The sequence below is a fragment of the Balaenoptera borealis genome, assembly GCF_965194805.1.
Source record: "Balaenoptera borealis genome assembly, chromosome: 5".
In the NCBI taxonomy this organism is placed as follows: domain Eukaryota; kingdom Metazoa; phylum Chordata; class Mammalia; order Artiodactyla; family Balaenopteridae; genus Balaenoptera; species Balaenoptera borealis.
The window spans coordinates 122,321,448-122,337,494 of NC_138862.1; the positions used below are offsets into that span (position 1 = coordinate 122,321,448).

At 40.0% G+C, this 16,047-nt stretch overlaps 1 protein-coding gene across 1 annotated transcript in view; it reads left to right on the forward strand.

Moving 5' to 3' along the window:
* The window catches only part of SLC9A9 (solute carrier family 9 member A9), a 555,669-nt gene that overhangs the window by 12,386 nt on the left and 527,236 nt on the right, over positions 1-16,047 (forward strand). Inside the window, exon 2 of the mRNA XM_082393417.1 lies at positions 14,606-14,808. Within this exon, the coding sequence (XP_082249543.1) occupies positions 14,606-14,808 (203 nt within the window). The remainder of the gene's footprint in view (positions 1-14,605; positions 14,809-16,047) is intronic.

Genomic DNA, 16,047 nt, shown 5'->3' on the forward strand with positions numbered 1-16,047 from the left:
ATACACAAGTTTCTTTATGCAGTGCTCTTCGTTTCTTAGCCCGATTTCATAATTTCTAGTTTATAATTATTGTTATTATTAGTATGATTTACTATGTACCTTCTTTTTTGGAGGGAGGGACAAGGTGTGGAAAAGAATTTAACCTTTTAAACTCCCAAGGTATTGCTCTTTCTGTGCAACTTACCACATCATTCCTTTCAGAAAGCTTAATAAAATGTGACAGAGATTATCCAGTCTGTACTCGCATCTTTTAAAGTAAAGTGTAAGACACTGGTAGTTTTAAAACTGATTTGATTTATGAAATAGTTTGCTTTACCACTCTTAGCCTGATAATGGATAGGAACTTTGAACACAATGGAAACAGCTGAGGCATTGTTATAAGTCCTAGTAAAGAATATACTTTTATATTTCACTTCCCTTATTTTGGAAGTCCTAAAGCCTTTTATACCCCTGAGGTTCAAGGAACAGGATCAGTGCACATTTTATATGCTAACCATATGATGTCCTGATGATAACAAAGTACAGTCATGATTTGAGACCATAAGAAATCGGATGCCTTAACTGGATCCCACTGTGAGATACTTGAGCTAGAAGGCAGAAGTTTTAGGCTAAGCAGTGTAATTTCTTTCAGGAAGCTGATGTGCTGGTCCATTCAGAGCACAGTTAAGTTCCTTTCCATTGAGGGACTTAAAACACATAACAAAACTCTCATTTGAGGGGAAAAACTTACAGTCAGGTTAAAGAGAAATAGTCAAAGAGAAGGGAAGTGACACCACCAGATGTAAAGCCCTTGGCGCCAGTCACTGCCCTTCTCCACCATCAGTGGACCAGGCTTTCTACTGACTCTTCTAATAAATAATCAAAGAGGATATAGGATGTAATCTGAGAAGCCAGAAACAATGTAATTCTTGGCATTAAATTAAAGGGCTATATATAGTTTAGCAAAACAACACTGGTTTTAAAATTATAAACCTTTATTAGAGGGAAAGATTTCTTCATAGCCCTGAATTTGATTGAACTATGACTGATTTACCAATTTCAGCTTATCTATGATGGAGATACTGTTTTGTAAAACTTTTGATTAAATTTTGGTGACCTATTAAAATTCAGACATACTTTGTACTCACAACACATAAATGTAACTTTTACTTTTTAACATGAAAATTCCCAGATTAACTTGAATCCTTAAAAACTGCATGAAATACTTTTAAGTTGTGGTTGAAGTCATAAAATATTAGCACATTTACTGTATAGCACAGGGAACTATATTCAATATCTTGTAATAAACTATACTGGAAAAGAATTTTTAAAAGATTTGGTTTTATATATACATATATATGTGTGTGTGTGTGTGTGTGTGTGTGTGTGTGTGTGTGTGTATGTATATATATGTAAAACCAAATCACTTTGCTGTACACCTGAAACTAATGCAATATTGTAAATCGACTATACTTCAATAAAGAAGAAAAAAAAAATTATCTAATTGAGCAATAGTTGAGATAGCGTTTCTCTAAATTGCTATTCTTAAGGCAGTTTAAGCTTAAGTTTTGTGTGGGATTAAGTTGAGATGTCTGATTTCTGTCCTTCTTTTATAAATTTTTTATATGGGAGTTATTGAAAGCAAGTTCTGAAACACTGCAATGTCTAAGGATTATAAAAATTATGGAGACATCCATATATACGTATAACTATCCCATTACTAGAATTTTTAGTATCCTTGAGTTATCTTGAACTGTATAAATCAGTGAAAAGACTTTTATTTTAGTGTTGTTTAGTTTTTTTTTATTGGCATAGAATTATAATTGTTGGAATTTAAGGAGATCTTAAAGGTTATTTTCTCTAGCCCCCTCATTATACAGAGGAAGAAACTAAATCTCAAAGAAGTGAACTTCCCCCAAACTGAATAGCCACTCATGGCGGCGTCCATGTGATTTTACTCATCCACATGTCTAATAAGGTTCATGTTCATCTCAAAAGAGTTCTCACTGATAATCTCTGAAAATAGTCCATATGGATAGCACTGGTGACATCTCATATTTCTTCTTCAGGGATGATCTAAATGTTATGTCTAAAATATTTATTAGGGACTTTCTGTCAGTGATGTAATAAAATTGTCTGAAATGACTACAGAGAAATAAGATGGGACATTCAGATAAACCTTTTTTTGTTGTTTTATTGGAGTATAATTGCTTTACAATGTTGTGTTAGTTTCTGCTGTACAACGAAGTGAATCAGCTATATGTATACATATATCCCCTCCCTCTTGGACCTCCCTCCCACCTCTCCCCAACCCACTCATCTAGGTCACCACAGAGCACCGAGCTGAGCTCCCTGCGCTATACAGCAGGTTCCCACTAGCATGGTGAGGGGAAGGGAGATGCCAAGTGAATGAATCTCCCAGTAGCTATAATTGAATTTGAAATTCATATATTGGGAAGGAGTCAGAGATTGTAAGTCCAGCATCCTCATCTCACAGGTAAGGAAATGAAGACTTAGAGATATGAAGGTCATGTAATTAGCCACCAAGCTGGGCTATCTATCTCTATTAAGAGATGCTGAAGATATTTTAAAATAAATAAATTCTTTCAATGATTGTCGTAGAGAGAAGATGTATCTGTGAGATCCAGATGCATCCTCATATTGTTTATGCTTTCAAGATTAGTCAGATAGATTCTCTTTTCCAGAAAGTCCAAAAGAATGAAATTTCAGAGTAAGACCAAATAAAGGCCTTCATCACCAGAGGATGGAAGCCGTGGCTCTTGCGAGAGTTCTGCCAGGGGCCTGGTGATAATCAGTGGGGAAGAAAAGAAACAAAACTATGGTTCACGTTGAACTTTTAAAAGTTTTTTTTTATCTTAAAGGAGATGAACACTTGAAAGTAAACTGTACTTCAGTCATCTCCATCTTACAGACAGATATGCTTGTAATGAAACACCTTCTAAAATTGCTTGGTCCTGTTCCTGACGCTTATCAATGAATTTGACTAACAGTTCCCCTACTGGACTGACTACTGCTCTTACTCTCATCAACTATTTGTATAACGTTTCATTTTCCTCTGTATCAGAACCATAAATATTTTTCTAAGGCACTGGATTTCCTGTTTCAGCCCAGCCAGCCTTTTGCCTTTCTGTCACTATTCCGCCGATATGTTTCAGTTATCCTTTAGAAGACACACTAGATGTTGATGCATTTTATCTGTATATGGGGAAATCCAATTAAAAAATTTTAGGGAGCAGGGTCTTAGGAAATGAGCAATTAAATAAAAGTGAGGAGAAAAGTGATCAAACAGAACATTTAACTGCTCTTTTATAGTTATTGTTATAGGAACAATTTCCAAGTTGTTAACCTTATATGAAGTATTGTAGAGGCCAAGAAAATCACGGGTGGTGTTTGGTTTGACTCTGGAGTTCATTGGAGATAATTCTGATACTCCAGATACAAATAATCTATCTTTCTTGGTATCAAGCGTCCTAGGATGCTTTTAAAAATTAGTGGCAGCATTTTAACAATATTTTTGCTTCACCAGGAACAGTGGTTGGTAATTGTGTCTCATGACATTCTACAGCTCTCATTATTTCAAAATCAAAGGATTAGAATCCATAACTGGCTTAAAGTATAAGCCATGATGATATTCATTTAAATTGGACTAAAAGCTTAAGAGACTATTAATGGTCAAAATATTGACTGGCAACAGATGGTGCACTTAGCGCTGCTCGCTTAGGGCCCTGTATCCATTGCTCATTGTTCGTAAAAGAAAAATTGCTCCTTGTTCCCTGATAGCATTAACAATTCCATTACACATCACTGGGAGCTCCCTTACTTTGTAGGATATTCATAATGCCATGCATTTGAGGGTTGGGATCTGAGTTTAGGGACAAAACAATTTAAATCCCTTAGAATTCTACCTTTGATTTCACAGCCTTAAAATATAAGGGACAGTCTCCAAATACAAGGGGAAATCTTGCTCACTGTTTAGTGGGCTGAAGAGAAATTTTAAGCCACAAAGTTTAGATTTTGAATTCATTAAACTATATCATATTAACGTATTAAACTATGTCTGATCCTCTAAGAATATATTTAGCAGTTTAGTAAGGCCAACTGAGTTCACTCAACAGCCTGTTTTTCAAGATTTAAAGAAAACATAGTTACATAGTCAAGCACTAAGGTTTTAAAAGCTATTTTTCTTAAAAAATCATAAGGCATTAATTTTATCCTAGCACTGCTTGGAGGTTCCTCAGGATAAAATTGGGTTGGTGGACATGGTGTTGCTCTCCCCTACTGATGCATTTTACTCTGCTTCAGTCCAGCCCTGCCTCCTTGACTGCCAGGCCCAGAAGAGATGTTGACTGCCACTTCACACCCTTCTCCCCGCCTGGAAGGCCCTTCTGAGGCTTTTTACTTATTCAAATGTACCATGCTTTATGGAGAAAGCATTGGATGCTCTCTTGGGGATTTGGGTTTTTAAATCCTTATGATTTTCTTTTTTTTCAGTAGCTAGATGCATTACTTTGGGCAAGTGATTTAATCTCTAACCCTAGTTTTCTTATCTATAAAATGAGGAAGAAATGAAATAGATTTCACTACCCTTCCTTCCAGCTGCAAAAGTCCTTCAAAATTCAGGCCAAGACTGACATTAGCCATCAGGCAACTCTCAGCCGCTCCAACTCGCTTTTTTTCCCAGAACGCTACCAGCCTATAATGACATCCGAGTCTTTCTCCCAGATGGGATTTTAATTAGTGTTATTTTACCATTCTTAGTTCTTCCAGTCCTGCTCTGATTTTATACGGAATGCTCAGTAAATCCTGTTGAATTCCTGTTAGAAAGGCAAAGAGAGAAAGTTATACCATCAGAACAGTGAGGTCTGGCTGTGGATTTGGAGATCTGTGGATGCATGTCATATGAAAACCAGAGTGGCTCTGGTTTAATTTGAAGGGATCTGCAGGAAAGGTAATTAGGGTTAAGAACCTAATGAATTAAACTTGCTTTCCCTCTTGGGGGGAAAAAGTTGGTTTTAAGAAGTTTCGGAGATCAGGGCAAGGTTTTCCATGCTGTAAAGTGTTAGCCAAAGAAAGTTTGAAAAAGTGGAAAAAATCAAAGACGTATTGCTCTGTGTAGGTTTTTAAAAGTTGATTTTAAGAAAATAACCTCCTATATATTCTGCTGTGCTTCTGAATCACTAAGGAGCTACAGAGGAAGGCCGTAGAGCAAACTACTGTGTTGCCTCAAAGGATCCCATCTCAGACGCTAAAGGCTAATGAGTGTGCACATCAAGAAAATGAATTTTTGATTTAAACTGTTTATGGAGATATTATATATAGTCTAAATGGTTAGGCAAGTGGGAACATGATAAACTAATATTTGTTAAATATTTATGATGTCAAAGTAACATAATAAAAATAACAATATAACAAGTAACAATAATGAAAATAGCTAACACAAATAGCATTTACTGTGTGAATTATGCTGTCATAAGCACTTTACATATATTAACTCATTTAATCCTCACAACAACCATTTTTTATGTGGGGAAACTGAGGCACCAAAAATTAAGTAACCTGCTTAAGGTCACACATGTACTAGATACCTAAGCTGGGACTCATACCTTGGCAGTTTGGCTCCATAATGCCACTGGGTATCACAAACATGGGTGTGTTTGTGTGTGCATGTGTGTGTTGCACGGGGGAGGTATTGTCATTTTGATGTTACAGATGATGAAACCAACACTCAGAGACATAAAGTGACTTCCTGGTAACCACCAGGGCTGAACTTCAAACCCATGATCATAAAACCCATATTCTTTCACCTGTGTCACACATTTAGCCCTAGAAGCATTGCTGTTACTTAATAAATGTCTATTTTGTGCCAGGTGATAGTACTTTAGAAAGTTTATAAAAGAAAGACAGAGATTGAAAGATCTAACTACATACTAACCCTCATGGCTAATCATCACCATATCCATGCAGAATAGGCCTGAGGATCTTCAGTTTGTACACAAGGAAACAGAAACTCAAAAAATTTACAACTATGGCCAAGGCTGCCCACAATAATTGGGAGAAACACCATTTTTGGAAGCTGGTGCTCTCAAATTCCGGCCACAGTTGTCCTCTCATCAAAGTCTGCTGTTGGTATTTAGCTCTCCCAGGAAGTCAGAAGTGAGGAGAGGTTGGGAAAGGGAGGTGGGTCGTTAAGTTTTCTTTTTACCTTGAGGCCTCAGAAACATTATACTGTCCATAGCAAAAAGCCCAGCATGGGAAAGACAGTGGGAGCAATATTGTGAAAGCACATCCATGCCAAGCAGCTGGGTTGAAATGTCCCAGTGAGAGTGATGGGGCTGACCCGGAAACACCTGCCCCAGCATCAGAGAAGGCGGTGTTGCAAGGCCACAGTGATTCTGGTTTTAAATGCCTGTGGTTGTCCGAATGGGTGGGGAAGGAACTGCAAATGCCTTATTCATGTGGAGTGTGCAAAACTAGGCTTTCATCTAATCTTAGTTTAATGGAATTAAATTTTTGGAAGAGACTGAAGATAAAATTACTTATACCTCTGGGCTCTCCAAGCGTGACGAAACCTGTGTGCATGAACCTGAGGTGACATGGATTTTGATGGAGTTCTGTGACTGTGACGGCAGTCGTATTGGTAGAAACTGCTGCCTTACAAGACAGTGCTTCTCACAGTAGGGTTCCAGAAGCAGCAGCAGCACCTGAAAACTTGTTAGAAATGGATATATGTGGCCCCCAACCCAGCCTTATTAAGTCAAAAACTTGGAGTCCAGCAAAGCAGCGTTTTAATGAAACTTCCAGAGGTTTCTGATGCACTAAAGTCTGAGAACTACTCCACTAGGATAATGAAACATGCAGTTTCTAGTTTTGTCTCCTTTCTTTTCTCCTATCTTTTTTCTTTCTCACTTCATTACCCTGCTGTGATGAAGACAGAGTTTGGGAGACAATCTCCATGTATTGGAGAGTCCCTTCCTCTATCACTATCTAGAATACTTTGTGACATTTCCACCTCTGGTTTGAGAAAATATAGATTATTCTGTGTAAACATTATAAAAGAAATCATTCTGTTTTAGTCAGTATTTATCTAGTTAGATATCTCTATATTTCTTTTGTAAACTTCCTAAGATGATTTCAAGGAAGGGTATTAGCTACATATAAGCTGTGGCTGAGATAGTTTCTGGAGAAAAGTTACCTATAGTGCTATGTTAGGAATCCCGGAGTGCTGTGAAATGTGTGTGTTTGTGTGTGTTGTGTGCACGAGTGTGTGCATGTGTGTGTTGTCTGGTATGCACCAAGGATGGATGTGCACATCGGGCAGCCTACCATGGTGGAAGATCTCATGGTTGGGGCTCTGTCATTTCGCATATGACTCTAACCTGTGAGAAGATAGAACTTTAAATGGATGAAGCATCCCAAGGTGGAACAGCTTCATGGACCACTTTCCACCTTGGAATATCATGGGATACTCTTGCGGGCAGATGCCCCGCAAGACAGACCTGTTCTGAAATCTTTATGGGATACTTTTCTTCAGCAAAGCAAGTTGATAGTGAGCCAGCACAAAGCAATAAATTATGTCCCTTTTAACAACACCCACACTTTCCTTTAGTCCTTTGAATTTAGAAGGTTGGTGGGAGGGCAGAGAGAGAACAAAAGCCCTAAATAGCCAGAAGGCATTGTATATTTTTACTTTTGGTTCTATCCCTGACTAATCTCAGTGTAAAACTAAACTGCTAAAGGAAAATGTTAGGGAATGCATTTAGCATTTGAAACTCAAACCCATATCATCCCCTCTAAATCAGTGTTCTGACAAAGGCTTTGATAAGATGGTAGAGGTGGATAAATATCAAGTAAACAGTTAAAAATCGTAGCCATAACACGTAATGTCTAATATTTGTGAATACTATCTTACAGTTAAATGGTGTCCACTGATTTGGCTTCCTTAGAATATTTATCACACCCTTTCCTTCTTCATTTCCACATTTGGATCCCTAGTTCATATTTTTTTAATCTGAGTGACTGAAATAACATCTTAGATTCCCTGCCTTAAAGAGTCTCCCACTATAAAAAGTCTTAAGAGTGGTAAAGAACACTCTTCCTTGGCTTTATTTTATTCCTGTCATCTTGAAATTCCTCTACTCAAATTCCTTTGCTAAATTATTTTTCACATAAATAGACACTATTTCTGATGTTAACTTCCTCTCCATGTTCCCACTGTATCTCAATTCTCTTTTCTCTCTTCGGATAATTTTCTCCAAACGCTCTTTCCTCTGCCCCGAAACAGAACAAATCTGCCTCTCCAAAAGGAACTCACTCTGTTCTTCCTCAGGATCTTCTTGGCAACCATCTCTCCCTCTTGAACACCCTCTTCTTCTCAGCTGCACGGGGGTCCTTGATCTCAGGTGCCCTAGTGGGCCACCCAAACTGCTCGATGTTCCTGATTAGCACCCCACTTATTGATTTCCATGTGCTTCTCCCTATAAAGTCCACGCCCTCTTCTCTCCCTTGCAAATCCTGTGCATCCTTAAGGAGCTCCTCTGCGAAGCCTTCCTTAACACTTTAGGGGGTGGAGTTAGTTGATCTCTCCTTTAGGGTTCTTTGGGACTTTGTACATTCACTTGTTAAAAAAAAAACTGTATCTGTTAGGATGTGTTCAACTGCTAGTCACAGGAACCCTAACTCAAACAGACTTAAGCAGTATGGCAATTAATTATCTCCCATAACTAGAAGTCTGGAGAAGAGTAGTCTTCAGGGCTGGCTGATTCAGCAACTGCTGTTGTTTTCAAGGATGCAGGTTTTTTTCATTTTCTCTGCTCTGCCATTGCCAGTGCTGACTTCAATGCCAGGCTGGGAGCAAGGTGGGCATGGCAGTTCCTGGTGTCCTGACCAGGCACAATAATAGCCTGAGGAAGAAGAGAGCTCATCTCTCCTCTGCCCCTCTTTTAGGATGTCAAAACTTTTCTTAGAAGCCTCCTAGCAAGCTTCTCTTCACATTTTATTGACAGGAATAGAGTTACATGCCTTCTAGTACCAATTATCAGCAAGGGGAATAGAAACACCCTTGGACCTGAGAGAGAGGTCAACTTACCCTGAGCACATGTGAGGAGGGATGGTTAGCCGAACAAATCAGGGTTTTGTTGGGAAAAAGAGGGGATAGATGCTGAGTTGCCAATCAGCAGTGTCTGATACCCTGATTAAGTTGAAATATCATATTACGTAGCTTAAGGATTTATCTTGTTTTTTCAGTAAGAGACAATACCTCATTTATTTAGATTATTCTTGGTAGCCACTCCGTGCATAGAGAGTGAAAGAACTACAAAACTCAGTTCTTCAATCTTCATGTATTAACTACATTTTCTTGAGGCTCCTAAATTCTCTCCAATGTCATGTGGCATTTAAATATACCTGTGTGATAGTCTGATTAGACACGTGTATAGTTGGGCTTGTTGCTTTGTGTGACTCCTACAGGAAGAGAATCTGAAAGGAGCCCGCTGGAGTGTGCCATGTGGCGTGGCAGTGTGTGTGATAGTGTGTGAACACAATCATTGGTCTGAACATAGCCAAAGAGATTTCAACATGTTGTGTTTTAAAAACCATCCTGTTATCCATTTCATTACATATAAATATGATCATTATATCTAAAAGTAAATCCCCATCTATATGCCTCTGAGAAAATTCTCTTTAGGATAACATTTCAGCATCATGTAGAATGACTAAATAAGATGCAGGGGAACCGGTTATGAAATGCAGGCTTAATATAAGAAGACACTTAGGAAACCCTTGTACCTTATTCTCACTGGAAATCAGGATCACAGGATTGGGCAGAAGGAAGAGGCCTGGTAGGATTAAAATATTTTAATATTTTATGATCAGGGCCATATTTATTCATTTTTATAATTCCCACAAGTCCTAGAGCAATGCCTTCCATGTCTGTAGCATGAAAGGAGAAGGAGGGAGGAAGGGATTGGGGTTTTCTCATATTTTCAATGTGGAGAATGGAGAGCCAGTCCAGAAAGCGGAGGCTCATATTTCTAAATGGTTCGTATTCTGAGTGCTCGTGAGGCTCTTTCTTCCTTCCTTCCTCCGTCCCTCCTTTCCTCTCCCACAGACATCACCATGTCAACTGTATGTCAGGCATCTGCTGTGAGAGTTGTATTGCAAGCTCTGTAAGGACAAGGACATCACAACATTTGGCGTGATGCTCCTTACATGTGACATTTTAAAATGTCACTGACTAACTACATAAACTCAGAGGATCCTTTTCTTCTTGAATCCAAGGGAGTTTGTGGACTTGGAGAAAGTTGAGTTATAACTGCCTAAACTGTTTGGCTTTTCTAGAGAAAAAAAAGAGATGAAGAATAGCACAGCTTCTGCCCTAAGCAGTCTCATTATCCAGTAGGGGTGACAAAGCCAAAGTCTACAGAGCAGTGCTGAACGATATATATCTTTATATAAAATGGGGCCAAAAAGGGTGTGGTGCAAACTATAAGTACTCAAAGATTAGGGAACTTAGTGAGTACAGGCTGCATCAGAGCACAGGTCCCCCAGCTGGGGCTTGAGATGGACTTTGTAGGATTGTGAGGACCTTAGGGATGCGGTCTGTTGTCCAAGATCTGTCTTGGGGGTCTGTGTGCTTCTGGGGCAAGGTCAGCATTCACTAGAAAGCAAGTTCCCACTACTGTCACCCTAGTTGCCCAGATGCTCAAACTTGTAGACCCAGGGGATGCATCTGGACTAGAGTTTCTGCTTGGAGAAGGTAATGCCACCAGCCGGCCAAGTGACAGAGCTCAGCAAAGTGTCATGCTGGTGAGGATACAACCTGGGGTCAGGGCTATGCACACATGTGTTGGTGGTATTGCTTTGCTGGGACAGGCTGCCTCCTTTTCTCCCCGGGCAGGTAGGGTTCTGGTTCATGGCTTACCAAAGAGAGTACTGGTTTGTGTCCATAAGTCATGGTAGACAGTCCCCTCTTTTCTTCTTCTGTGTAAAAGTGGTTGATGCTCTCTTTACCCTGTATCTTTGTGGGAGTATAGAAATAACCCCTTTTCATTAGCATTTTCTTCCTACTAGCAATCCTACTTTATCTGTCACCTGCTCTCATGCAATACTGGTCTGGAGCGTGTTAACTCAACATTCTACGTTTGTGTCAGCATACAGCTAAAGCTCTGAGTGGCTGTCAAAAGCATTATGAGGCTCTATGAGTAGGTGTCTGGCCTCCAACATTAAGGATTTTCTCGTTGCTGCTACTGCACACAAATGGGTGGATACATTTGTTAACCGAGTGCATGGTGAGGCTGCAGCTTCCCCACTGGCCCTCGTACTGTGCCAAGATGTTGATGCCTCTCAACCCTTGGGATTGGGGAGAAGGAGGGCCAGGGCCTTCTGTCTAGTGTGTTAATTTGGGTCCTCCAAGAAGCAGATGCTGGAGAGAGATTAGCTGCGCAAAAGGTTTATTGGGGGAAAATTCCTTTGAGGAAAAATGGGGAGGGAGACTGCGGATGCTGGGCCAGCTATCAGGTCTTGGAGCAGCCCAACCAACCCCTGTGGAGAGAGGGAAGGAGGGGAGGCTGCGTAGGAAAAGGTTTAAGCTGCGGTGCAATTCTAAGAAAGGTTGGGCAAAGCTGATGCGGAGTCTGAGCCATGGTGACCCTTCAGAGGAGTCCCATCTCCCTGTCTTAGTGCCCCTGCTGCGATCAGTCATTGGCTGGCTTCAGCATGACTGCAGTCGTGAATTCCAGACCATCGGTCAGACTACTCCTCATAGTGGGAGATCTATCTGCAAGGTGCATTTGCATGGCGATTACATCTGGTCACCTCTGGCAGCGAGCAGCTTACTCCACTTACTCCAGTGTGCCGCCTCTCGAAGGCTGGAACCAGAGATGGTACAGAGGGCCAGGCACCGCCATTTAGCTTTTGAGGCATTGTATGAATTTAACCACAGAAACCCAGGTACTAAGCACTTGTTATTATGACAAATACTTGTTTCCCCTGCTTGAGAAAAAACGGTGGACACTTCGTGTTTACTTCTTGTTACTGCACTGAAAGCATATTGCAAAAATAAGCGGCTCACGGCTCACCCTTTGGGAATTTTAGATATTATCAATACAGGTTCTCTCCATTCAAGCCCTATGCATGTAGTACCTTGTTTCCCTTCTTTATATTCTACTTAGCAGAAAACAGAGGTCATAGTATCATTCATGGTAATTGCCAAGTAACTTTTAGAAAACGAATCCTTCCTAGGATTCCACCAGAGTGTTGGAAAAGTGATGTTCTTACGCAGGCACCCTAAACCATGTGCAGTGTATGTGGTGTGTCTTCCCTTCTCTGTCCTGACTAGTTTTATTGTAGTCATTTGACACTGCACATGGAAGGCTGCCCACTGTTCTGTGTTGGGTCAAGTGCTCATGGTGGTTACATACCCATCACTTATTTTTTCTTGCTGGCAAAGGTTAAGATAAAATATTTCTCACTATTATGGGGGAGTGGGCCAAATACTGAAGCAGGAACAAGTAAGGTAAAAATATTTTTGACAGAAATCTGCTTTCATTCTCACCTATTACTCTAGTTCTCTACATTACTGCCAAAGTGATAGATCTTATATGAAAATCTGACTGTTTTACTGTCCTGCCTAAAATCTTTCAATAGTTCTATATTACCATTGGGTTAAAAATAAAAACTTCTTAGCATGACAGAGGAGTCTTTTTATGACCTGGCCCCTGTGGTCTAGAGGTTTTCTCTCTCTTTGCCTCTGTCTCTGTCTCTCTCTCTCTCCACCTATTCTCTTCTTACTCCACTGCTGATTCCCTAAATCCATCAGATTTCTTAAATTCCTCTGTATTTATACATTATATTATTAGGTTATCCTAGTGACTTAACACAGAACCACTCACATTTCAGTGACTACACAAGTGAAGTTAACTTTTCACTCAAGTAACAGTCCAGTGCAGGTTTTCCTGGTTGGTGGATGGCTTTCCCCCACCTGGTATCTCAGGGACGCAGACTTCTTCAGTGTGGTGACTCTACCTATAGGGCCTTTGTTTCCGCCCCATCCATCTGATAAATGGGGAAAGAGAAGGGGGAAAACTCACCTACTTCTTCAGTGCTCTGGCACACATCACTTTTGCTTATATTCCATCGGTGAGAACCCAACCAAATGCCAGAGAGCTGGAAACACAATCTCTGGCCAAGCAGCCACTTCCTGACAGCTATTCTACACGTCGGCAAACAAAATTCCTAGGGAACGTTTATCTGTCTCTGCCGTTACTCACGTGCTGCCACCCACATGTGCAGCCCGGATCCCAGCTCATTCCCTGATTCAGGTCATCTGGACAAATCTTATGTGACCTTTTAAGATTCATCTAAAGCTGTGCATCATTCAGAGAGCTTTGGAGTGCCTCCTCTCTATACTCGTATAACACAGGGTACTTACCAGCTGTCATAGCACGTGTCACGTTGTGTTATAATTGTTTGCTTATGGATCTTCATTTTACAGACTTCAGCTCCTGTAGGACTGGGACTGCAGTTTTATTTTAAGTCTATAAATGTCTGAAACAAAATATGCACCCAACAAATGTTTTATTGAATAAATGAAAGGCCATTAGATGACTAGATTTACAAAAGAGTGGTAAAACCTCCAACCTTTGATGTTTTAAAGAGTGAACTGTGGATTTATCCTAAAACAAATACATCAATCCTAATTTTAAATTGAGGAATGTGTGGACCTCTAAAGTTTCTTTGTGATTTTGTTAATAAATCCACAATATTAAGAGAGTTCACATTTATCAGATTACCATGAGCATCCTCACAGAGTTTGTAAACTCAAAAGTCAAGGATTGTCACTTGAGTTCAACTCTTTGCTAAGGGAATAGTGTATCATTAGAATGCGTTTGGCTGCAGGTAAGCAGAAACTTGATTTTACATTGTTTGAAAAATTAGAAAATGTATTATGTCACATAACAGGAAGTCTAGAATTAGGGTAGCTCCAGGATAGGTTGATCCAGGGCTCAGTGAAGCCATCCAGGACCTGGGTTCTGTCTATATCTCAGTCCAGCCATCCTCAGTATATTGACTGTGTCCTTGGACTATATCCCCTCAAGGTCACAAGATACCTGCCAGCAAAAAGTAGAGAAACATATTGCCTTGATCATGTCCTGAGGGAGAGAATAAGAACACTTGTCCCCTCACCACAGTATATAAGTGCAACCTTTTAGTCTGATGGGGCTGTCTCAGATATGTGCTGATCTGTGGACCAGAAACTTTCTCCAGGGGAATTCCATCTCCTGACTGATTAGATTACTCAGTATCTCTCATGGAGCCAAGGTTTTCTTGAGTACTTGCATGGATAGAAGAGGTGGGTAGCTCTTCTCTCCAAAATCTGTGGGTCCATTAGGAAGGAAAAAAGGAGAAGTATTAACAGTGTCCATTGCAAATATTTTAACAATACAGTCTGTTGAGCTGGTATCTATGGAAGAGTAAACAATTTTCTAAACCAGGCAACGACCCTTTCTTCTGCCACCTATACAAGTTACAAATCATATATTTGAAAGCATCTAGTAATGAACATTTTAGGTTACATTTCTCCAGTGCAATTATTTATTCTTTATTTTAGGCCTTGTAATGGGATTAATTTTACGATATGCTACAGCACCAACTGATATTGAAAGTGGAACTGTGTATGATTGTGGAAAACTGGTCTTCAGCCCTTCAACTCTGCTGATTAATATCACTGACCAAGTTTATGAATATAAATACAAGAGAGAAATAAGCCGGCACAACATCAGTCCTCATCAAGGCAACGCTATACTTGAAAAGGTAAGGATCCTCCCTCTCTGGTCACATATTTTTGTTTTCCAGTATAAATAATTGCATCATATATGAGCCACCATAAATAATGCATCCATACACCTACATATGCCCTTTTTCAACACCACACTAATGGGGCGATTTAGCTAAGTGGTTAATGCCTTGATATACTCTGATTGTAAGCTCAGTTGTCTGTATTTTTTTTCTAGAAGTTGCAAAAAATAATGCTTTTTATTATAACTGTTTTGCAAGCCACAGTTACATAAGGTAAAAAGATAATAGTAATTAAGTTGACTCTGCCTTTCATGTTACTTGATTCAAGTTTTCACATGTTTTTTTTTTTTAATTTTTGGTTGCGTTGGGTTTTTTTTTTTTTTTTAATTTTTGGTTGCATTGGTTGCTGCACATGGGCTTGCTCTAGTTGCGGTGAGCGGGGGCTACTCTTTGTTGTGGTGCGCGGGCTTCTCCTTGCAGTGGCTTCTCTTATTGCAGAGCACGGGCTCTAGGCACACAGACTTCAGTAGTTGTGGCACACGGGCTCAGTAGTTGCGGTGCTTGGGCTCAGTAGTTGGGCTCAGTCGTTGTGGCTCCCAGGCTCTCAAGCACAGGCTCAGTAGTTGTGGCGCATGGGCTTAGTTGCTCCACGGCATGTGGGATCTTCCCAGACCAAGGATGGAACCTGTGTCCCCTGCACTGGCAGGCGGATTCTTAACCGCTGCACCACGAGGGAAGTCCCACATGTGTGTTTTAAGTGTTGTTGTATATATTACCAGCTGGCTACGCAGTTTAAATCTCCCTTAAGTCAAAAGGAAAATGGAGGAGAATAAAAAAATTTTCACTTGCAAGCCTTGATCTAGAATGGCTGACTTTTAGCTGCCCACACAAAACACTGGCCACTTGGCTGTTTTATACACTGACACACAGTCAATCTCAAGAGATCTTGACTCCATCAGTTTAGTTAGGGAATCTTAGATTGAAAAAAGAAGATTGTGAAGTTACTCATCTTTTAAAAATGTTTTTATTATTGCAAATGCGTGAATTGCTTCAGTTATTAGAAGGGAAACTTTCTTCTGCTCTCAGGACTCTGGGTCAGAAAACAGGTGAGGTTACCTTCTGTGGTGTCTTGTGTGCGGATCAGTCTTTGGAATAAGTGAATTTGTGTTTAACAGCACAAGTACATGCTAAGAATCAGGATCTTATGAGATTTATTCTAGATCATTTTGTGTTAGAGCCGAGAACTTCCTTGCT